Consider the following 23,928-nt stretch of genomic DNA (forward strand, 5'->3'; position numbering starts at 1 on the left):
AACCAACCTCCCTGCGTGTAACTTTTCTTGCAACTATTCTGGAAAATGAGATAAGAAGCCCCTGCTTTATGGGAGGGAGAAAGCTTTGAAATAAATTGAGGTATTTTTCCTTTAAAAATATTTTTTTTGTAATTTAAGTATCAGGCATTGGAACACTTAAGAACACTGTAACAATACAGACCATTTTAAGAAAGTGACAATCAGTAGACCATTACCTTGAACAACAACAAATCTACAATCATTATTTAAATTTTTTTCTAGTCTTTCCTTAGTGGGTATAACAAGTGGAAGTATACGCATTTTTGTATATACTACGTAGTACATATACACATACTGTAGCTCTGTAGTGCTTTTTAACTTAACATTATATAAGTACTTTGCAACATGAAAAACTCTTCAGTTCTTGGTTTATTTCTAATGTTTAATTTCATACAATCAACCACAAGACATAAAAACAGAAAATCAGTATGTATTAAAAGGCAATAATCGAAAAAATACACATACACAAAATATTTCCTCTGACAGAAAAGTGATCTTAATTTTTCAAGTGCTTAGCAGTGACCAAACATGGAAGGGATTACCCTGGAGTGTTTTCAGGAGGCCTGTAGAAACTACTCTGTATAATCTCATAGGATAAACAAAAGTAAAAACCGAGGCAAATTGCCCAGACGAAATCTAAATTACAAACTAAAGAATTTAAGCTTAATGTTACATGTCTGACTTTATTCTACAATACTGTACGGCCAGTTCTCCTGTCCTTGTTTCAGTCCAGACCACATTAAAACAAAAAGGTAACTCACTCACGGGAGGTCAAGTCAAAACCTTCTCATGTCTGTGAGTGCTAATCTGAAGTTCCTTCCCTCGTGAGACTATCTGCCCATTCTGGCAGAACATTTGTGTGAAACCAAAATTTCACATATGGAACTCCCAAGTCACCCATCTGGCTTCACCCACCTTATTTTTTGGGTTGAAAATTTGTCAAAGAAACAAATGTTATCTCCCACGATTTGAGAAACAAGAATGATCCAACAGCAGCATTAAATTCACACAAACTGCGTTAATGGTGGTATTAGCGCCGAGCTTCTCTATTTTCTTCCTCGCAAAATGGGCTTATCACTGTATATGTATGTGTGTATATACATAAAACATTATTTTGAATTATCTTCCCTATACTGAGCTTTTTGAAAGTTGTGCTTAGTTTTTATTTTGGATCCTCATCTTTTTGATAATTTACCATTACAATGGCTCCAGTGGAAATACACATACGTCCTCGTTGCCTGTAAAGTAGGTCGTCTTATGCCTTATTGGGCATACTGAACAACTGCTAAGGTTTTTAAGGAGGGAACGAACTTTAAAATCAAAGGCTAGGCATTATTTGTTTTTGACCTCTGCCGCTTCACGTACTTCGTATCTCAATTAGTACATTCGTTCTCTCCCTGGGAAGTTTGTACTGAAGCCGAAGCCGAACCAGAAACACTAGCTGATGGCCTCCTAGGATCAGGCCCCCCTCAGACGCCTACCCCACCCCCTACCCCCGGGCGGAACACGCCCTCAGTTACAGCCCTTCGGCCAGAGCCTTAGGTAACCTTGATTCCGGGTCGGCAGCGGCCACAGCCCGCAGCGCAAGCGGCCTCGGCGGACCCCCTGCCTGCAGCGCGGCCCAGTGCACGCCGGTCCCACTGCCGGGCGCCAGCCGCCCACTCCGCAGCAGCCGCTCCGCTCTCGACCGCGCCGTTCCGCCCGTCGGCCAGCGGCCCGCCCATGCTCTTGGCCACCAGGAGAGCTAGCCAGCTTTTCCACAGCCTCTTTCCTGTCCCGAGAATGGGCGACTCCGCCTCTAAGATCGTCAGCCCCCAGGAGGCATTGCCGGGCCGGAAGGAGCCGATCCCCGTCGCGGGTAAGGACTCAGGCACGCGCAGAAGCACGGTCTTCGTCGCTGCGCATGCGCGCCAGCGCCCTGTGGCTGCGCGTCCTCCGCCCTCCCGGAAGAGAGCGGAGGGCCGGCTTCGGGCGGATTAGCTAGGTTGGGGTCTGCGCAAGCGCGAAGAGGCTTCGCTAGGGGAGGGGGGGCGGAGGGGTCTTCGGTCTTCTTTGTTTGGCTTCTCACTCTCTTAAACAGCATGTAGCACGTTGATGGAATCTAGTATGTTGGTAAAACTCACCTAGAGTGCAAATACCCCGGTGGCTCCCAACTTTGGGTAGGAAAAGCGCTGACCTGATTTCCGATCTTGCTCACAGGTGCGTGTGCCCTCAGTGCCGGCTTCTGTGCCTCCTCTTTTGTGCACGGTTCGCTGGAATAGTGGCCACTTGCAGCGATGGTGCCGTGTTGTCACTAGAAGCAATAGAATGATACAGAACGATGAAAATTGCAGCTTTGAAATTGTATCTCAGTCCACTGTACTGGTTGCAAGAATTACCCTCGGGCTTCTGTTACTCTCCTTGACTGCCCGGTTTCTCCTAATTGGCGGGAGCTGCCCCTAGCCCCGTCCTTGCGGGTCTGCCCGTGTTTGAGTCAGTAGTGCGGAGGTATCCGCTTTAGAGCTAGCTGTGCCTCACAAAGTTAAACATTTTCCAATCTCATACCAATACTTTTGGAAAATACAGTAAGAAAAAAAAAGTCAGAAAAATGCTTGGGTGCCCAGTAATGTTAAACTACTCTAAAGGTTCTTTTCGTAAAGCTTAAGCCTCATTTTCTGTTGCAGAAGGGGACCATACTTTAAGTAGAATTACCTTGGTGCAGTGCTTCTCAGAGTGTGGCCCTGGCAATTTGTACTTTAAACAAACGTCATAGTTTGTAAACCACTGTGTTAAGAGTTGTTGAAGGATTAAAGGGTGATTAGTCCTCTACATATGGCTCAATGCCAAGATAAATCCTACATTTAAAAATTTTTAGGAATTCTGTTTTTCTTTTCCTTAAAGAATTATTGGGTATATATAGGAGGAGGTCACAGCGAGGCTCTGCGTATAGTACACACTAATCAGTATTAGAGGGGGAGAGGTAGAGTTTTTTTGGATTTGAGGCAGTTTGGAAACTGACACTGTGTGCCTTGTTTCTCCATCTACATTAGCAGTTCTACTTCTTACGCTTCCCTCACTTCAACCCCAACTCATAGCCAGCCCTAAAAATTTGTTTCTTTTTTGGCTCAGAGAATTAATTTTAAACTTTTATTTTAAAAATAATATTTTTTACACTTTACAATTTTTTTTACAATTTTATTTTTAAAAATAAATTATATATATTTTTACAAACCAGTATTCATAAATGGATACTTAAAGGTAGTGCTTTTTCAATGTTGCACATACTCAGCTTGTCCTGAACTTACTCTTTACACACTATGGGTGTTTTGGTATGCCCTCCCAGAAATCTAAAAAACAAACAAATGAACACAAACATCTTGTTCAGAGCTGCAAACTGGTTCAAGATTAGCTTTGACCAAAATTTAGTTCTGCTTAATCTTAACCAAAGTGTTCCCAATCAATTACCTGGTACATAAATGACACTTTTGGTAAAAGATTAACCAACATGACGGAAATGAGCCAATGATTTATTTGTCATATCCACCTAATAAATCTAACAGAAAACCTCAGGGCCTGGTTCTGTTCCAGGCTCTTCCATCTTGTCTTTTTATATAATCATGCATATACCTCTGTATCTAGACCAGTGAACTGCTTTTTTTGGGTGTAGGGCTAAGCCTACAATGCATATGTATATGCAGTGCCTATGTCCTTATTGCTTTGCTGTTGTAACTCTTCCCCCCCCCCCCCCCCCAAATATTTCAGTTTTAGATTGCAGCCGGTCCAGTCCCCACTTCTTGTACAACTCCTGCTTTGACAGATTGTTGAAGGTTCTCAGATTGGCCCCAGAAATGGGCAGGATAGTATTACCTCCTTGGTAGGTTTTGGTGGCTGTAAGCTTGAAGCTTATGGATTTAATAATATTGTTTTGAAAGTCAAATTCATCTCTGCCCCAGCCTCCAATCTGTTTAACAGCCCTTCACTTCTCTTTGTTGTTTCTGTGTCTGTTATTTGTGCCCTGACTCTCAAAATTTCTGTGATAAAAGCATCACCTTTTGATTTTAGAAGATAAGTCTTATTTAGTGTCTTTGGTTCAGCTTAGTACAAGGCTCTGTCTTTGTGCACTATTACCAAATATTTTTCGTGTGAAGAGTTACATCTTAGCCTTAATCCTACCTTTTTTTGATATTCGTAGGGAAACTTAACACTTTTTTTTTTTTTTTTAATAAACTGTGGCCTAATAGTAGATTTCTACTTTGCAAGAAGGTTAAGATTCAATCTTTCAAACTTCTTTAATGCTTAGTTTCTCCCAGGCGACCTATAGTGGATCAAAACATGAGTCGTCCTATTTTGGGTGATTGGTTACAACTAAACTTGGACTGGACTGCCTCATTTGAGGCACACTCTGTTCAGGTTAGTGGCGGGTCCTGGACAGCATTGGCTGGCTGGCAGGGCATGTGAGCAGTTTGCCTGATCTTCTATGTGGAGGCAGTCTCTCTCTGTTTTAGTGCCTGACTAGACAGCAATACTCAGAGAACTTTGGGGAAAAGTGGAATTCATGCTTGTTGAACTGAAATGGTGGGCAATTAATTGCTAGAGACAGGCAGGAGGTGGAAGGCTTATAATTAAAACCTCAGAGTGTCTCCTATGTTGTTAAAATGTGAATTTATTATAGTTAGAACTAATCTTATTTCCAGTGAATTAATTACTCTAAAAGCCCAGTTTTTTTTTTTTTTTTTCTAATAGCACTTTGTTTTTGGTTTGTTTTGCCTATTGAAGATATTGCTAATCTGTTTTTTTGATCAGATGTTTGGGATTTGGAGATATCATTCAAGATAACACTGACAGCTCCTATGTGATCTCTACTTTCTTGCCTTTATATTCTTAGTGTTCACTAGGTGAACACTGTTCTATAGTCTTCACTATATTACTGTGGTCTTTTTTGGAGAGAGGAAGAGATGTAGAACACCTGCCCATGGTGTCCTCTTTTAAGAACTTTAAATATAAATAGAAAAACAGTAGAACAATATGAGTAGTCCAAAAGGCGCCTCTTTGAAAAACAGTTGAACTATGACAATGAAATTTATGAGCTGTAGCTGTCTAATAAAGAAAAAAGGGAAAAAGTACAAATATACAAAATTAGCAACTGAAAGGGGGGAGTAATAGAAATTGAAAATTTAAAGACTCATGAGAGACTGTTTAACTCTTTGAAAATAAATTCGAAAACTTGGATGGAATAGATAATTTTTAGGAAAATATAACTGACCCAAACTGAAACCGGAAACATTTAGGAAATCTAAACACAATGATTTTTCTAGCAGAAATGAAGTTGTCAGAGTTGCCTCCTCTCAAAGCATCATGTTCAGACAGGTTTACACTGACACTTCTACTAAATATTTAAAGAGCAGATTATTCCAATCGTATTTAAACTAAAAGAATTGTCAGATTCTTTTTAAGCAGTAAGTATAATATTAAAACCAAACCTGATAAAGATTGCACAAAAAAAAGAAAACTGCAGACCTGTCCCACTTATGAATATTGATGAAAAACTGCTAAATAAATATGAGTGAACAGAGCCCAGCAATGGGAGTTAGTTCCAGAATGTAAGGATGGGTCAGTATTAGGAAATCTATTAATATAATTCATCATTTAATTGATCTATGAAGAAAAATGATATAACTGTCATCTGGATGCTGAAAAGTCATTTGACTACCTTTAACAACTATTCTTGATAATAACACAGATGGCTACTTCCATAACATGATATAATAAATCTATTTCTGCTCAAAGGCCAACATCATGCTTAATGAAGAAACATAGAAATTCCCACTGAAGTCCTAATCCGGGAAAAATGTGGAGATGGTCCACTCTTGCTCAGCCTAGTAGCTGGTATGCCCCATTACTAAATGCTTTTGTTGTTAAGGTTATCATGTTAGCTTTAATCTCTATAAAATTTTTTTTTAACATTTTATTTATTTTTGAGAGACAGAGCAAGACAGAGCACGAGCAGGGGAGGGGCAGAGAGAGCGCAGGGGGACACAGATTCTGAAGCAGGCTCCAGGCTCGAGCTGTCAGCACAGAGCTTGGTGCGGGGCTCAAACTCATGGACTGTGAGATTATGACCTGAGCTGAAGTCAGATGCTTAACCAACTGAGCCACCCAACTGAGCCACCCAGGCATCCCTATCTTAGCTTTAATCTTAACTTTTTGTGTTAAGAAAATTTTCATGTTTAAAAATTTTTTATTTAAAATTTATTTTAATTCTAGTGCAGTTAACATCTAGTATTATATTAGTTTCAGGTGTACAATATAGTGATTCAATAATTTAGTACTTCACTCAGCGCTCATCTTAATTGCCTTCACCTATTTTATCTCCCCCGCCCACCTTCTCTCTGGTAACCATCAGTTTGTTCTTTATATTTAAGACTCTGTTTTTTGATTTGTCTCTTATTTTCTTTGTTTTGTTTCTTAAATTCCACATATTAGTGAAATCATATGGTATTTACCTTTCCTTGACTTACTTCACTTAGCACTATACTCTCTAGATCCATCCATGTTGTTGCAAATGGCAAGATCTCATTCGTTTTTTAAATTTTCTTTTTTTTAAAGTTTATTTATTTTGAGAGAGAGAGAGAGAGAGAGAGAGAGAGAGAATGAATATGAGTGGGGAGGGGCAGAGAGGGTGGGGGGAGAGAGAATCCGAAGCAGGCTCTGTGCCGTCAGCATGGAGTCCGATGTGGGACTTGATCCCACAAACCCTGAAATCGTGACCTAAGCTGAAATCACAAGTCAGATGCTTAACCAACTGAGCCACCCAGGTGCCTTGATCTCATTCTTTTTTGTGGTTGAATACTATTCCGTTGTGTATATGTGTATACGTATATAAAACCACATCCTCTTTATCCATTCACCTATTGATGGATACTTGGATTGGTTCCATAATTTGGCTATTATAAATAATGCTGCAATAAACAGAGGACTGCATGTGTCTTTTTGAATTAGTGTTTTTGTTTTCTTTGGATAAATACCTAGTAGTAGAATTACTGGATAATATGGTAATTCTATTTTTAATTTTTTGAGGGATCTCCATATTGTTTTCTCTAGTAGCTGTACCAGTTTGCATTTCTATCAACAGTACTTGAGGGTTCCTTTTTCACCACATCCTCACCAACACTTGTTTCTTGCGTTTTTGATTTTAGCCATTCTAACAGATGTGAGGTGATATCTCATTGTAATTTTGATTTGCATTTCCCTGATGATGAGTGATGTTGAGCATTTTTTCCATGTGTCTGTTGCCATCTGTATGCCTTCTTTGGAGAAAAGTCTGTTCATGTCTTGTACCCAATTTTTAATTGGATTATTGTAATTTTTTTTGAAGTTGAGAAAATTTTCATCTTTTTATAGGCTACTACTGTGGCCTGATAGGTGAGATTCACATCTTCAAACTTCTTTACTGTGCAACTTTTCCAAGGCTGCCTAAAGTGGGTTAAAGCATGACTAGGCCTACTCTGGGTGATTGGTGTTATTATTTAGCATTGTTTTGTAAGTGGTAGCTAATGCATTTATATAGGAGAAGGCAATTAGAAATGTACAAATTGGAAAAGAAAAGGTAAAACGGACACTAACTTGCAGATGATGAGATTATATACCTGGAAAATCTAAGAGAATTAATAGTATGGTATCAGGATATATACTAGACAACAACCAAGAGTTTTACTCTGTGTAAACAACTTGTTAGAAAATATATGGAAGAAAACACTCCATTTATAATATCAACCAAAAAAGTTAAAATTTATGAATAAACGTAGCAAGAGCTGAGGGTCCTGAGTTCAAGCCCAGTGTGGGGGTTCTGTGCTCGGTGTGAAGCCTACTTAAAAAAAATTAATAAAAATTCATAGGGAAAAATAAACAGGAAGAGTTACAGTAACTGTTAAAGAAGAGCAAAGAGGGGCAACTAGCCCTACCATATAGTAAAAGTAAAGTTCGATAATTAAATCAATGTGATACTTGTCCATGAATAGATAGGTCAATGGAGCAGAATAGAAAGATGAGAAATTCTTAAATACCTATGGGGATGTAGTATATCATAAAGGAGATATCTTAAATCAGTGGGGAAAAGATGGAATATTCAAAAAATGGCTATGGGACAACTGGGTAGCCATATGGAAAAAGAAAGTTGGATCTGTATTTCACATCTTAAACCAGGATAAGTTTTAAAGAGATATTTGACAATAGCTCATGTTTATTGAGTGCTTACTGTATGTCAGACACTCTAGTAATTACTTTTACCAAGACATTTAATCCTCACAATAACCCCCCCCCATGTGGTAATTATTATTATCCTCATTTGTTGATCTGGAAACAGGCCCATAGAGATAGGTGACTTATCCCAGGTCACATAGCTAATAAATGGTGGATCTGGAACAAGAATGTGGGCGGTTTGGCTCTAGAGTTTGTGATGTTATCTACTCTACTGTTTCTCCATTTAGTTACATGTAAAAATGAAACAGGGGTGCCTGGGTGGCTCAGTTGGTAAGTGTCCGACTTCAGCTCAGGTCATGATCTCACAGTCTGTGAGTTCGAGCCCCGCGTTGGGCTCTGTGCTGACAGCTCAGAGCCTGGAGCCTGCTTCGGATTCTGTGTCTCCCTCTCTCTCTGCCCCTCCCCTGCTCATGCTCTGTCTCTTTCTGTCTCAAAAATAAATAAAAATTTAAAAAGAAATGAAACAAGTAAATGTTAGAAAAGGAGAATTCCTAAAAATTCCTTTATAATCTTGGGGTAAGGAAAGCCTTTCTAACTATGACTTGAAAATCAGAAGACTTAAGAAATTGATAAGTTAGATCACATCAAAATAAAAATCTTCTCATGGCAAAAATTACCGTAAACAAATTCAAAAGAAAGACTGGGGTAAATATTTGCAACTTATAAGAGAAGGACTATTCTCCCTAATATGTAAGAAGCTCCTAGAAATTAATAAGAAAACACCAACATCCATTATAAAAATAGGCAGAGGTTATGAACAGATAGTTTATAGAAAAGGAGGTACAATTGGCTCTTAAACATATAAAAGAGTGAGCAACTTCTCTCATAATGAGGAGAATGCAAACACCATTTTTCATTTTTCAGATTGGCAAAAATCCAGAACTTTGATGGTACACTCTGTTGGTAAATCCTTAAGGAAAAAGGCACTCTTGTACATTGCTGGCGAGAGTGTAAGTTGGCTCAACTCTTACAGAAGGCAATTTGGCAATATCTGTAAAAAATTTAAATGCATATACCTTTTGACCCAGGAATTCAATTCTGGGAATTTATCCTACAGATACACTTGCACGCATGCCAAATGATGACTATACCAGGTTATTCACTGCAGCTTTGTTTGCAGTAGCCAAAGATTGGAAACAACCCAAATGCCCATCAATAGGGGCTAGTTAAATAAATTGTGGTTCGTCTTCACAATGGAATATGCAGCTGTAAAAAAGAACGTGGAAAATCTATATGAATGGGTGTGGAGCGATTGCCAAGATATAGCGTTAAGTGAGAAAAGCAAGGTCAGAACAGTGTTGTATGGTATGCTAATTTTTGTGTGAACAGGGAGGAAAATAATAAGATGTATGCACAAAGAAACTCTGAAAGGATAGCTAAGAAACTAAAAGCTGGGGAGAGGGCTGTGCAGTGAGCTGAAGATGGATGGGACACACAAGTGGGAGATTTTCCTTCAGGCTTTCGTGTAACTTGATTCTTCATAAGTGACTGCATTATTGAGTTAAAGAACTCTGCTCTGAGGATGATCCTTTTCTGCGGTTTTTAGTTTAATTGACCACCTTTCTGTCATCTTTTGTCATCCCTATTTCAAATTCTGTTTTTTAAATTTTGCTCTTTTTCTTGTCAAGTAAGTCTTTTTTTTTTTTTTTTCTTTTCCTTCCCAACTTGCTTTTGTAATCAAAATCTACATTTTGGCGTGATTTAAAAATCTAAATTTAGAGGGTGAAATTGGAATAAGTTAATCCAAGTCATTTTACATTTCATAAATATTCATTTTTATTGAAGCATCAATTGTGGTGGCATCATTTATACAAAGAAAAGATCTTTGGGGACAAATTCCTTCCACTATTATGTAGAAGGCATTATGTGTATTTCTTTTATTTTGAGTGATGTACATAGACTTTTAAAAGAAAATGATAGAAAACAATTTTCCTTTTAGAAAAATTTTCCCCAATGTGTGATTAATTTCTAAATTGTAGGACACAGAGCTATTATTTCTCCTCTTTGCATCTTGTCTACAGCTCTTTATTTTACCCTCTGTTTCAGAACCCTCAGTGTTTCCCTGAAGTCCCTGGCATAAGGGTATTCCATACCTCTCCTGATCTGATGATCCTTACTGTCCCAGCCTTTCTTCCCACCTTGCCTCTGGCTAACATGTGTTTCAGTGTTTTGTCTTTCGAGCTGCTCATGTGATTCTACCCAAGTGGGTTTCATATACCGGTGTTTTCATTTAGCCATTCATTAAATGTTTGTTAAATGCTTGCCCAGGTGAAATATTGTTTTCCATATATCCTTATGCTACCTCTTCCTCAAAACTTGCCCTGGTTCCCTTTTCTTTACAACCTAAGTGATCCCTTTCTTTTCTTCTGGACAGATAATTATGCACTATTTCATGAATCCTCCTCTTGGATTTCACATTGTTACTTAGATATTGTTCTACTACCCATGTTGTTAAATCAATATCTTTTCTCCTCATATGAGGGAGAGCTACCTCGAAAGATGGCTGTTCTGGGGTGCTTGGGTGGCTCAGTTGGTTAAGTGTCCAACTTTGGCTCAGGTCATGGTCTTGCAGTTTGTGGGTTCAAGTCCCATAGCGGGCTCTCTATTGTCAGTGCAGAGCCCGCTTCAGATCCTCTGTCCCCTTCTCTCTGTGCCCCTTCCCCACTCTCTCTCGCTCTCTCTCAAAAATAAACTTTAAAAAAAAAAAAAAAAAAAGAAGGCTGTCCAGAGGGAGGAGCCATGTTTCACTCCTTAAAGGGGGGCACTGGCCATGGTTGATCCTGTTTTATTCCTTAGTCCGTAACGGTTCACAGAGGACACTACCCACATCAGGCACTCAGTTATGGTGTATGGATATCAGGTAAAGTATGGTTAATGTTGGCTAAAGGTGGTCTTTTTGTGTGAACATTGTGTGACCAGGATGACACAGAGAAGCTAACATAGCTGATCTTTTGTCCCTGCGATATATACTCTAAATAATTTTTTCACTAGCGGTGATAGACTTGGGCTGATTTCAGACTGTCTTACCAATCATTCTTGTGACCAGTAGTAAACTCTTCTACTTGCCAGGATAAATGATGAGGAGCCCCCTCATCTTTAAATCTCTAAGCTGGGATTTGTTAGGAATCTGCAGCAATGGTTGGGAAAGATGCTCTGGGGAAGGGAGGAGAGTGAGGACAGCTGAGGCAAGGAATGGGGAGCTAGTTGGGTGAGGAGACATCAGTTTGTGACATGGGCCCCAAGAGTACCAGAGGCCTCCAGGCCTTCAGCAAGGACCAGAGTGGAGGTCTCTTTGCTAGGCTTGGTCTGCCCCTTCATAGACCCCAGTGTCCTGCCAACCCGGCAGATGGCCCAATCCCTTCCCATGCCACAGCAGCTGGCCGACCCTGTCATCTTGTGCCAGCCAAAATCTTCGAACTCTGATGAAGTATGAGAGACTGAATTCTGCAAAAGATGGGTTCAGAGTGTAAATGCATGATGAGTGAAAGTCGTGGGGCCTCTATCCTATTCTTTCGTCTCTTTTCCATCATAAATTCCCAGTTTGAGAGCATCAGACACACCCATAAAGAAGATTTTCCTCATCATCTGGGTATCCCTTAGCCAGGTCAAGTTGACACATAAAATAACCATCACACTTTCCTTGGTCTCTGCCTTTATCCTTCTCAGTTTACTGTTAGCACCGCTATTAGACATCTGTTTAAACCTCAAATTTCATACTACCACTGCGTAGGAAATAACAGTGACTATGTGATCGGTGCGATTGTAACTGAACTCAAGGCAAGTTCAGTTGCACTTTGGCTGCAAGTTGAACACAACCCAAAGAAGTATTGAAAGCAGAGAACTTTTTATTGTTATAAGTAAGGAGACAGAGTCATAGCTCTCAAAGTACTTTCTCCCCATGGGGTTAGCACAGGAAGCTTTTATTTGGTGTATTGGGAATGGGGGCAGGGAGCTAACATATACATAAGGAACTTATACATATTTTATTAATTAGGCACTTCGGTTCGATTGCACATGCCTAGCATGTCAGTATGGTAGTGCATACAATGTATGTTCAAAAAATGGCAGGAAACTCCACCCACAGGAGGAGGTCTTAGTAGTATAATGAACTAAAAGGTAACTTCAGGATAACTCAGGGGCTTTTGCACAGATCATTAGCTCCAACCCACTCAAGCTGGCTCACGTGAGGAGTGATTGGGCAAACGCGTATCTGGGCATCTCCTTGGCAGGAACTGCTGATTTTCAAAAAACGGAACACATTCCTTCCTTGCTTTTGTCTTTTCCCTCTCCTCCCTTCTACTGATAGCTTGCAGCCATCTGATTTGAGTAATTTCTGTTGCGTCCTAGCTAACGTGATGACACTTTTCATCCTGGAGTTAGAAACTTCCTGTAACTTGTTAACCTCAGTGTTCCTGAGCTCTGCACCGCCCATGCCCCACACCCTCAGCTGACTCCGATTAGTTCCTTTCTTCCAGGACGTTTGCTTTCTTCCTCACAGCCCATGTAAATCTTCCTGGGTCTTTCAAGGCTCAACTCACTTCTTCCCCTTCCATGTTGCCTTTTGGGAGCAGTTTCAACTTCGATTGTTCTTGGAGTTTGTGGTGGAGCTAGGGCTTTGGGGCCTTGTTTTGCACTTTCATTCCACTGTGTCTCCCTAGGGAGGTGAAAGTTGAGTTCATGTAATATATGTGGAGCTCAGTGATTGCTATTTTTCTCCCTGGTGGTTCCTGAACTCTTAGTCTGGTTATGGTGCCCTGCTGGCATGGCCAGAGGTCTTGCTTAGATTACAGTGGCTAAGCTGCTTGGTTTTCTGGTATCTTTCCCCTGGATGTCCTATCAAAATGTTCTTCCCATTTGATGAGATACTTGACTACTTTGACTCATGATCCTGTTAGAAGATAAACTGAGACATATTAATTTTTTTAAGAGTTTATTTGAGCAAAAGTTGACTCAAGTTGGGCAGCATCTGATCTAGCAGATAGAAAGGAGCTCCAAGGAGCTTGTACACAAATGAAGGGCTTTTACAGGCGAAGGGAATGGGAACAAGGAAGTTATACTAGGCAAAAGAGCGGGTTGGTTATTGCAAGGATATGTTCCTCTAGGCAATGGCAAACTAGTTAACTAGTGCTGATCAGGCAATTCCTGATTGACTGGTTTAAGATTTCATTTCTGGGACAGCCAGAACTGTAGGTTAAGTCTTGGATTGGTGGTGTGGGGCTTTGCATAAGCGACTCCATTTTGAGCCAAATGTCTTATTTTTTTAACAATGCCAAATGCTTGATTTTACCTTGACCAAAGACCACCATATCCTCTGGGTTAGCTGGGATCTCTTCTGTAAGCTGAGTCTTTTATGAGAGGTCAAATAAGGTTATTGTCCTTCATAAAGAAAGACATGGTTCCTTAGTATGAGCATATCTGCAGTGTTTCTCAGCAGGGTATATTTCTAATCTACTAGCTTGTTGTTGAGTAAGTGTATTAAATTTGCATTATAATATAAGAAAGATTGGTAATAGTGAAACTGGAAGAAATGCAGAGTTACAGTATGTTCCAATGAATGTATTATCATTACATTTTTATAAAATGAAGAATAAAATTTAGAAACATTGAATGTCTTCCCCGAGCATGTATAGAAAATGAATTCTTTTCACCATGTTACCATGGTAAAGTAATAACATTAGTGTTGAATTTTCTTCTGTAACTTTTTCCTATTTTACCTTTGATTATTTTTATTAGTAGTTTACTGTTAGGTAATTTATACTTTGCTTAGGTCAAATTCACTGTGAAGAATTAAAAAGCATTGTTCACATGAGACCAAAACTTACTCCTTGGCCAACTAAAAAAATAAAAAAGATATTTTAACAGATTTTACCCAAAAGGCAAGAGTCATGAAAATGAAATACTGTGAGGGAATGCATAACTTTCCAGCTGGAGAAAATGAAAGCTAAAGTGAAAAAATCCTGAATGTACTGTAGTTAGCAGATGAAAAGAAAACCACGTTAGGGTTTGCAGAATGGAGTAGCCAGCTGTCAAATAGAGCCCCGGAGAAAACACTGCATTGCCGAAAACCTCCATTTCCTTATCTCTTTTTGAGAGCCAATTCATAAGGAGCTACGTCATCTAGCAGTAAGCCCTCTGCAGCAACTCCTGCTGGTCCCCAGAGTTCCTAGCTAACCACTTAGCATTCCTTGCACACCGAGACGTGTGCACTGGCATGAAGAAGCGCTGCGCAGAGCTCCCGACTCCCCCCACCGAGGACTGCAGCGGGCCTGATAACAGCCCCGGCTCAGGCGGGGTCTCTCCCTGACAACCGGAGCCAGGTTGCTGGGAGACAGCAGACCTCCAAGAGTAGAAACTGCACCCAGCTGCCTCTGCATGTAAAAGGAGGGCTGAGGAGCCCCTTGCAGATAACTTTTTATTTTAAGAAACTGAAAAAACCCTCAAAAACCAAAAACATTTCTTCTTCTTCTTCTTCAGGATTAGGCTGATACTACGAAGCTCTGTGGATTTATTTTGTTAAGTGGAATAAAAGGGAGTAATTATTTTTTGGTGAAAATTAGGAGTTGGACGAATAAGATTAGGTCGCTCTCTGCTGCAGTACTTACGGGGCAATGCACGCCCGATTTAAGGAATAAGCTGCATAAATTTAAATATGCATTTCCAGGGGCAAGATATGAACCAAGGGATTTCTATTAATATAATGCTGGAACTTAAGCCTGAACTATTTTGGTTCATTAAAAACCAGACAATTTTTTTTTTTTTTTTTTCCAGGCTAAGGGGATTCGTTAAAGAGCTGAAATCTAGGTTTCATTTTATGTATATGTTTGCTTTGGAACTTGTAGGGTGGTTGACAAACAAAATTGATAGAATTTAAAAAATGAGGATTCTCTATGGTTATCTCCATATGGTTGTATTAAACTAATTAATAAGGAAACAAGTGGTCTTTGCTCTGTCTCTGGTTTCCAGCCAGTGGGTCTGGTACCAGGTTCTTCTCACTGCCCCAGAGTGGGCTGGTCCTACCGAATCTATGCTGAGATGGCTTCTCCTTGCTTCAGGGGCTTTTTTATTACTTCAATCTCAGATTTTTATTTATAGTTTCGCTCAAGGTTTGATCTGTCAGTGAGTTTTTTCTTTTTAATTTTTTTTTTTTAACATTTATTTAATTTTGAGAGACACAGAGAGACAGAGCACAAGTAGGGGAGGGGCAGAGAGAGAATGAGACACAGAACCCGAAGGAGGCTTCAGGCTCTGAGCTGTCAGCACAGAGCCCAACAGGGGGCTGGAGCCCACAAACTGTGAGATCATGATCTGAGCCGAAGTTGGGACGCTCACCCAGGTGCCCCTGTCAGTAAGTTTTTAATCATTTTCATTCTCTTCTCCCAACTTCCCAAGTAACCAGTGTCCAAAATGTTGGTGTGATTATAAAAATGGATCAGCTTATAGTCTGCATCTTATTCTTCTCACTTATTAGTACATCATGGAAATATCTCCAAGTAGCTGATATATCTTAAAATATTCTTTAAAAAAAATTAATATACTTTATTTCTTTGAGCAGTTTTAGGTTTATAGGAAAATTGAGTGGGAAGTACAGAGGATTCCCATATATATACACATGCCCTACTCTCCAGGTTTACCCTGTTGTTAACTTTTGGTATTAGTACGGCACATTTGTTGTAATCAATGAGCCAGTATAGATAACCAAAGTCCATACTTTACATCAGGATTCATTTTCTCGTATATTCTATGGGTTTTGAGAAATCTGTAATGTGTGTTTGCAACAGTTATAGTATCTTACAGAATAGTTTCACTGCTCTAAAAGTCCCCAGTGTTCTGCCTGTTTATCTCTTCCTCCCTCCTGAACCCCTAACAGCCACTTATCTTTTTGGTGTCTTCATAGTTTTGCTTTCCCAAGAATGTCATATACAGTATGTATATGGAAAGGAATTATACAGTATGTATCCTTTTCAAATTCGCTTCTTTCACTTAGCAGTATGCACTTAGGGTCCCTCCATATCTGGATAGCTCATTTCTTTCAGTGCTGAATAATATTCAATTGCATGGGTGTACAACAGTTTGTTTAACCATTCACCTATTGAAGAATAACTTGGTTGCTTCCAAGTTTTGGTAATTATTAATAAAGCTATTATAAACATTCTTGTACCAGTTTTGTGTAGACATGCTTTTAACTTTGGGTAAATATCAAGAGCCATGATTGTTGGATCATGTGGTATGAGTATGTTTCATCTTATAAGAAACTGCCAAACTATTCCAAAGTGGTTGTACCATTTTGCATTCTTACCAACAGTGAATGGGAGCTCCTGTTGCTTTACATCCTTGTCAGCATTTGGTGCTGTCAGTGTTTTGGATTTTAGCCTTTCTAGTAGGTATATAGTGCTATCTTGTTGTTACAATTTTTTTTTTTTTTTTTTTACATTTTTTTATTTTTGAGAGACAGAGTGAGACAGAGCACAAGCAAGGGAGGAGCAGAGAGAGAAGGAGACACAGAATCTGAAGCAGGCTCCAGGCTCTGAGCAAGCATTCAGCACAGAGCCCGACATGGGCTTGAACCCATGAACCATGAGATCCTGACCTGAGCTGAAGTTGGTCACTTAACTGACTAAGCCACCCAGGCGCCCCAAAACATTTCTTTTAACATTTATTTATTTTTTTGCGAGAGAGAGACAGAGCATGAGTGGCGGAGTGTCAGAGAGAGAGGGCATCACAGAATCCGAAGCAGGCTCCAGGCTCTATCTAGGCTCTGAGCTGTCAGCACAGAGCCCAATGTGGGGCTCGAACTCAGGACTGCGAGATCATGAACTGAACCGAAGTTGGACGCTTAACTGACTGAGCCACCCAGGCACCCCTGTCCATTTTTAAATTGGATTTTTTTCTTGTTGAGGTTTTTAAAGTATTTATTTTTTATTGTTCAGAGAGAGAGAGAGAGAGAGAGAGAGAGAGAGAGAGAGGGAGAAAGAGAGAGAGAATCTTAAGCAGGCTCCAATTCCTGGTGTGGAGCCCAACATGGGGCTCGGTCTCATGACCATCAGATCATGACCTGAGCTGAAATCAAGAGTTAGACAATTGACCCACTGAGTCACCCAGGTGCACCTTGTTGAATTTTAAGAGTCCTTTGTGTATTTGGGATAGCAGTCCTTTATCAGATGTCTTTTATAAGTATTTTCTCCCAGTCCGTGGCTTGTCTTCTTATATGCTCTTTACAGTGTCTTTTGCAGAGCAGACGTTTTTAATTGTAATGAAGTTCAAGTTACCAGTTTTTTCTTTTATGGATTGCACTTTGAGGTAGTATCTAAAAAGCCATTGCCAAACCTAAGGTCACCTAAATTTTCTCCTGTGGTACTTTGTAGAAGTTTTATGGGTTTACCTTTAAAAGTTTGAGTTAGTTTTTGTGAAAGATTAAGATCTGGGTCTAGATTTTTTTTTCTTTTGCATGTGAATGTCTGATTGTTCCAGCACCATTTGTTAAAAGGCTATTTTTCTCCATTGCATGGCTTTTGCTCCTTTGTCAAAGATTAGTTAACTATATTTGTATGTGTCTGTTTCTGGGCTCCCTACTTATTTCCATTGGTCCATTTGTCTATTTTTTTTTTTTAACCAATACTACACTGTCTCAATTATGGTAGCTTTATAATAAATCTTGAAGTTGGGTAGTTTCAGTCATCCAACTTTGTTCTCAATTGCATTGGCAACTCTGGCCTTTTTTCCCACTCTAAATATAAACCTTAATATCAGCTTATCAATATCCACAAAATAACTTAATGGGATTTTGATTGGGATTGTGTGGAATCTATAGATCAAGTTGAGAAGACCTAACATCTTGACAATAGTGAGTCTTTTTACTCATGTGCATGGAATAATTCTCCATTTATTTAGATACTCTTTAATTTCTTTCATGAGAATTTTATAGTTTTCCTCATATAGATCTTCTGCATATTTGGTTAGATTTATACCTCAATATTTAATTTCTTTTGGTGCTAATGTAAATGGTATGTATTTTTTAAAATTTCAAATTCCAGTTGGTCATCACTGGCATGTAAGATAGAGTTAATTTTTGTATATTAACCTTGTATCCTGTAATCTTCCTGTAATCACTTTAGTTCTAGGAATTTTTTTGTTTATTTATTGATTCTTTGGGGTTTTCTACATAGACAGTCCTGTCCTCTGTGAACAAAGACAGTTTTATTTCTTTCTTCCCCATATGTATATCATGTTTTTCCTTTTCTTATTGCATTAGCTAGTACTTCTAGTATGATGTTGAATAGGAGTAGTGAGAGGGTACATCCTTGCCTTGTTCTGATCTTAGTGGAAAAGCATCAAGTTTCTCATCATTAATTATGTTAGCTGCAGGTTTTTTGTACATATTCTTTTATCAGGTGGAGGAAGTTCCCCTCTATCCCTAGTTTGCTGAAGGTTTATATGTTTTTTTTTTTAATGTACATTAAAAAAAAAGTACTATGGGATATAGTACTATCCCATAGTATGTATGTACTATAGTTTATTAGAATAAAACAAAATAAAGGTGACCTCTATATCAGTTATTAAATATTTGGCTCCACTAGTACAATAGATATGTTTAGTAATCATGGTATGTGGTATACGTATAGTAATAACTTATGAGTACTTTCCTTGTAAAATCTAGCCAAAGGAGATAAAGTTTGTGTTAGGTTATGCAATGCCTTGAAGTCATCCGAAGTAAGGAGTTTGGATCAGAATGGAGAATGAAAAGAATGTAGCTTCTGTGATGATGCATGCTTTGGGGGGAATCAGAGGTTCAGGCAGGCAGATGATGAGTATCTTATCCATAAAGTATAAACATCCTATGAGTCTTGGATGCTTGCCAGTGCATTTGGATTGCACTAGGTACAGCTTGGCAGCCAGTTATGGTATTGTTTGTTCTGAGAACTTAAAGGTCAATTTGCATCTAGAGTTATGACCCAATTACATTCGACAAACTAGACTAAAAAGTTTTAGCACCTTTGCTATAAACCAGAGGTTGGCCAAATAGGCCTGTGGGCTAAATTTGACCTGCAGCCTGTTTTTGTTTTTTAATAGCAGTGCTGCATTAGGGGAAAATTTTAATTTATCTTTTAATTTAAGATGATAAAGGACTCTTAAACCTGATGAATTTTAAGTTATACCAGTAGTCAATCTAGTTCATTATGGCAAAATGTCATGTAACAACAATGATGTAACAATATAATAAAAACAATGACAAAACCCCCACATTATCTGAATAATCCTCACTGTTAGTATGAACAGGCACCAAAGTTATTGGATTGTTGTGAAACTCTCTGCTTTGCTTTGGCAGGGTGGGTGTAACATTTTGCAACATTTGGTTTCCCTTTCTGATTAGAAATCATTAATAATAGGGGCACCTGGGTGGTTCAGTCAGTTGGATGGCTGACTCTTGATTTCAGCCCCCATCATGATCCCAAGGTCGTGGGATTGAGCCCTGCATTGAACTCTACACTGAGTGTGGAGCCTGCTTAGGGTTTTCTCTCTCTCCCCCCCCTCTGCCCCTCTCCCTTACTTGGTGTTCTCTCTCTCTCTCCCTCTGTCTCTCTGTCTGTAAAAAATAAAAAAATTAAAAAAAATATAAAAGAAATCATTAATAGTATAGTATACTTATCTTGACAGTATAGAGAAGTGATTTCATTGGGAATTATTAGGGTTTACTTATCAACCCATGAACTAATTTTACATGATCCTGAGTCCAAAATTAATCATTACTACCTCTGCAATCTTGTGTTTTATTTATATCTTCTCCTAATACTTATATTTTGCATCATAATTACATGTGCTCATGTCTATCACTGCCACTAAATTATGAACCCCTCAAGAGCTGAATCTAGATTTTATTTATCTTTGTGTTCTTGTCAGGGTATAAGATAGAGTTTTGTGAATACTAGATGTAATAAATGTTGAGTGAATGAACCAATTGTCCAGAAATACTAATAACAGCCCTACATACTGTCTGTATAGAATGTGTTCCAATTGACACATAGAACACATAGAATGTGTTCCAATTGGATTCCATGAATCCAGTTTGATCCATGTGGATCAAAGGAAACCAACCATGATCTAAGAGTCCTTCAGTATTTTATTTATTTATTTAGTGTTTATTTATTTTGAGAGAGTGAGAGAGAGCACAAGTGAGGGAGGGACAGAAGGAGAAGGTGACAGAGGAGCTGAAGCAGTACACTGACAACAGAGAGCCCAATGTGGGCTTGAACTCAAGAACGGTGAGATCATGACCTGAGCCAAAGTCGGACACTTAACAGACTGAGCCACCCAGGTGCCCCAGAGTCCTTTAGTATTTTAAATCTGTTGTAACAATTTTGTTTCTCTCCAGTCTACCCCCGCTCCCAAACTCCTGTGAATGGCATATTTGATTATTGTGAATAACTTTTCAACAGAAACATCCATTTACGTAAAAAGTGGCAAATTAGTAAAAGATATAAAGTAAATATAATACAATATTAAGTATCATAAAGAAGATACAACAGAATTTGCTCATTTTTTAAAATACTTTATAGCATTTTTCTTTTTGTGAAATATAGTTTGTGTTAATCTCTTTAAGAGAGGATCTAGGGTGGTAAATTTTCTGCCTGAAAGTTTGTATGTCTGAAAAATTCCTTTATTTCACCTTCGCATTTGAATGCTAATTTGGCTAGATCCAGAATCTCCATTAAAAGCCCTGTTTTGTTTTGTTCTGGTTTGTTTTTCAGCACTAGAGGTTCCTGTTTCCAGAGAGGTTGATGAGAAAGAATTATGCTTTAAATCAGATTCTTTTTTAAAAAATATTATATATTGGGGCACCTGGGTGGCTCAGTCAGTTGAGCATCTGACTTTGGCTTAGGTCATGATCTGCGGTTTGTGGGTTTGAGCCCTGTGTCAGGCTCTGTGCTGACAGCTCAGAGCCTGAAGCCTGCTTTGGATTCTGTGTGTCTGTCTCTCTCTCTGTCCCTCCTCTGCTTGTGCTCTTTCTCTGTCTCTCAAAAATAAATAAACATTAAAAAAAATTTATTTATTTATTTTGGGGGGTGGAGGGGCAGAGAGAGAGGGAGAGAGAGAATCCCAAGCAGGCTCTGTGCTATTAGCACAGAGCCTGACACGGGGCTTGATCCCACGAAACATGAGATAATGACCTGAGCTGTAATTGAGTGTTGGACGCCCTACCGACTGAGCCACCCAGGTGTCTCTAAATCAATCAGATTTTTGATTGTTAATAATATTTTTCTTCTCTGATAACTTTTGGGATTCTTTTCTTTGTTTTAAGTTTCTAAAAATTATTATACAGCTTAGCATATGGTAACCCTTTCATTCTGAAGTTTATGTCCTTTTTTTTTTTTCAGTGCTAAGAAATTCTTAGATATTATTTCCTTAACCATTGGCTCCTCTGCATTGTCTCCAATTCTCCTTTATAAACATCTGTTTGTTAGATAGTGGTAAGTCTAGAGCTATTTTCTCTGATTCTTTTAAACTTTCTATCTCTTTATCCTTTCATCTTACATTCTGGAAGAATTCCTTAGTCTCGATCTCTTAGCTGACTGATTTTGCTGTTTTTTTTCATTCTGCTCTGGAGCCATTCTATGAAGTTCTTAATGGCCACAATTCCATTCCTTCATTTTTCAGGTCTCCTCTTGAGTCTGTTTTATAAAAATGAAGATCCTGTTGTTTCATGAATGCAATACCATCTTTTACATATGTGATGATAGTAATCACTCTTCTAAAGTTTAGTTGTGAAGCCCTCCAAGCTGGAAAGCTTCTTATTCTGGTCTTTCTCCAACTTGGCATTCCACATATTTCTAGTTGTTCCCGACTGTGAGCTCATCTTTTCTAGACTCTCAACCATGGGCAGCTGGTCCTGGAACAGGGACTGAGCAGCTGTGGGTTCTTGTGTTCCTTATTGTTCTCAGGGAGAACAGGGGTGGGCACAGCTGAGGACAGCAGCTGGCCTTCAGAGCTTGTCTGGTCCCCAGTTTGTCCTGGATATCATCAGCTACCTGGGGCCCTTCCCTGTTTCTCTATACCGAACACTCACCTAAACATTGGCTGGAGAAGGGAAGAAGGAGCATGTAGGGATTCACTGGCCAAGCTGTGCCCACTTCCACATCTCTGCCAAATCCTGGCAGGCTGTTCCTAGCTACCACCCATGGTCACGGAACTTTCATGGCACTACACTCCTGTCTTGGTCTGTCTTTTCCTCTTGCTCATCTCAACCACACCTTTCTGTCTGCTAGGGATTCCTTGAAGCCTCTAGTCTCTTGAGAAGTTTACGTCTTATTCTTGAGTGTGCCTAGAGGCCTTCAGCCTGTTTAAAAATTTTTAAAATTAAATTTCTTATTTTGAGGTCATTGTAGATTTACTTGCAGCTGTAAAAAAAATAATACCCTTCAGTCAGTTTCCCCAGTGGGGGATCTTGCAAATCTGTGGTACATCACATCCAGGATATAGATGGTGATAGAGCCAACGTATGGGACAGTTCTATCACCACAAGGATCCCCTGTGTTGCCCTCTTATCGCCATGCCCCACCTCCTTCCCCACTCTCAGCTGATCCCTAACACCTGACAACTGCCACTCTCTTCTCCATTTCTGTAATTTTGTCACATCATAGTTATATAAATGGAATCATACAGCATGTAACCTTTTGGGATTAGCTTTTCTCAATCAACGTAATTCCCGGGAGAGTCACTGAAAGTGTCATATATGTTAATTCTTTGTTCCCTTTAATTGCAGAGTAGTATTCCATGGTATGGCTCTACCACACTTTGTTTAGCCATTCACCCATTGAAAGACATCTGGATTATTCCCAATTTTTGACTATTATGAATAAATATGCTATGAATTTGTGTGCAGGTTTTGAACGTAGTTTACGTTCTCTGGGATAAATGGCCAAGAGTGTAACTGCTGGGTCACATGGTAGCTGCATGTTTACTTTTATAAGAAAGTGCCAAAATGTTTACTGAGTCGTCCCATTTTTACATTCCCATCAGCAGTGTATGAGCAATTCAGTCTCTGCATCCTTGTCAGCATTTGATGTTGTCACTCTTATTTTTTAGCCATTCTGATAGGTGTGTAATGATATCTTATCGTGGCTTAAATTATTATTTCCCTAATGGTTAATGATTTGAACATCTTTTCATGTGCTTTCATATCATTTATATGTCCTCAATGAAATGTCTTTGATAAAATGTTAGACATTTCTAATTGGATTTTTCATTTTTTTTTTTTTACTGTTCAGTTTTGTGAGTTCTTTGTATGTTCTGAATACTAGTTCTTTGCCAGATACATGGCTTGGAAATGCTTTCTTCTTGACTGTAGTTTTTTTTTTTTTTTTTAAATCTTCATAATAGGGTCTTTTGCAGAGTAAAAGTTTTCAGAATTGATGAATTTATATTTATCGTTTTTTTTTTTCATGGTTTGTGCTTTTTGTGTGAAGTCTAAGAACTCTTTGCCTAGCCTTGATTCTGAAGATTTCTCCTATTTTTTTCCCTAAAAGTTATATATTTTTACATTTTACATTTAAGTCCACAATCCATTTTGAGTTAAATGCTTGAAGTTTGAGATTTGGTTTGAGGTTCATTTTTCTTAAGCCTATGGATATCCAGTTGCTAAAGCACCATTTGTTGAAA

General features: G+C 38.9%; 1 protein-coding gene and 1 long non-coding RNA gene across 3 annotated transcripts in view; one reads left to right on the forward strand and one right to left on the reverse strand.

Moving 5' to 3' along the window:
* Positions 1 to 390: 390 nt before the first annotated feature.
* LOC128776520 (uncharacterized) lies at positions 391 to 2,671 on the reverse strand. Its single transcript, XR_008421614.1, has 2 exons — positions 2,418 to 2,671; positions 391 to 2,332 (listed from the first exon to the last, which is right to left on the reverse strand). It is a non-coding gene; the product is annotated as an uncharacterized LOC128776520 (long non-coding RNA).
* MSRA (methionine sulfoxide reductase A) overlaps positions 910 to 23,928 on the forward strand; it is a 451,589-nt gene continuing 428,570 nt past the window's right edge. For both annotated transcript variants that reach the window (XM_019440908.2, XM_053901094.1), the window contains exon 1: positions 910 to 1,897. In XM_019440908.2, the coding sequence (XP_019296453.1) occupies positions 1,762 to 1,897 (136 nt within the window). In that variant the 5' untranslated portion in view covers positions 910 to 1,761. The remainder of the gene's footprint in view (positions 1,898 to 23,928) is intronic.

Source organism: Panthera pardus, unplaced genomic scaffold, assembly GCF_024362965.1.
Source record: "Panthera pardus isolate Hobbes unplaced genomic scaffold, ASM2436296v1 HiC_scaffold_13, whole genome shotgun sequence".
Classification (NCBI taxonomy): Eukaryota; Metazoa; Chordata; class Mammalia; order Carnivora; family Felidae; genus Panthera; species Panthera pardus.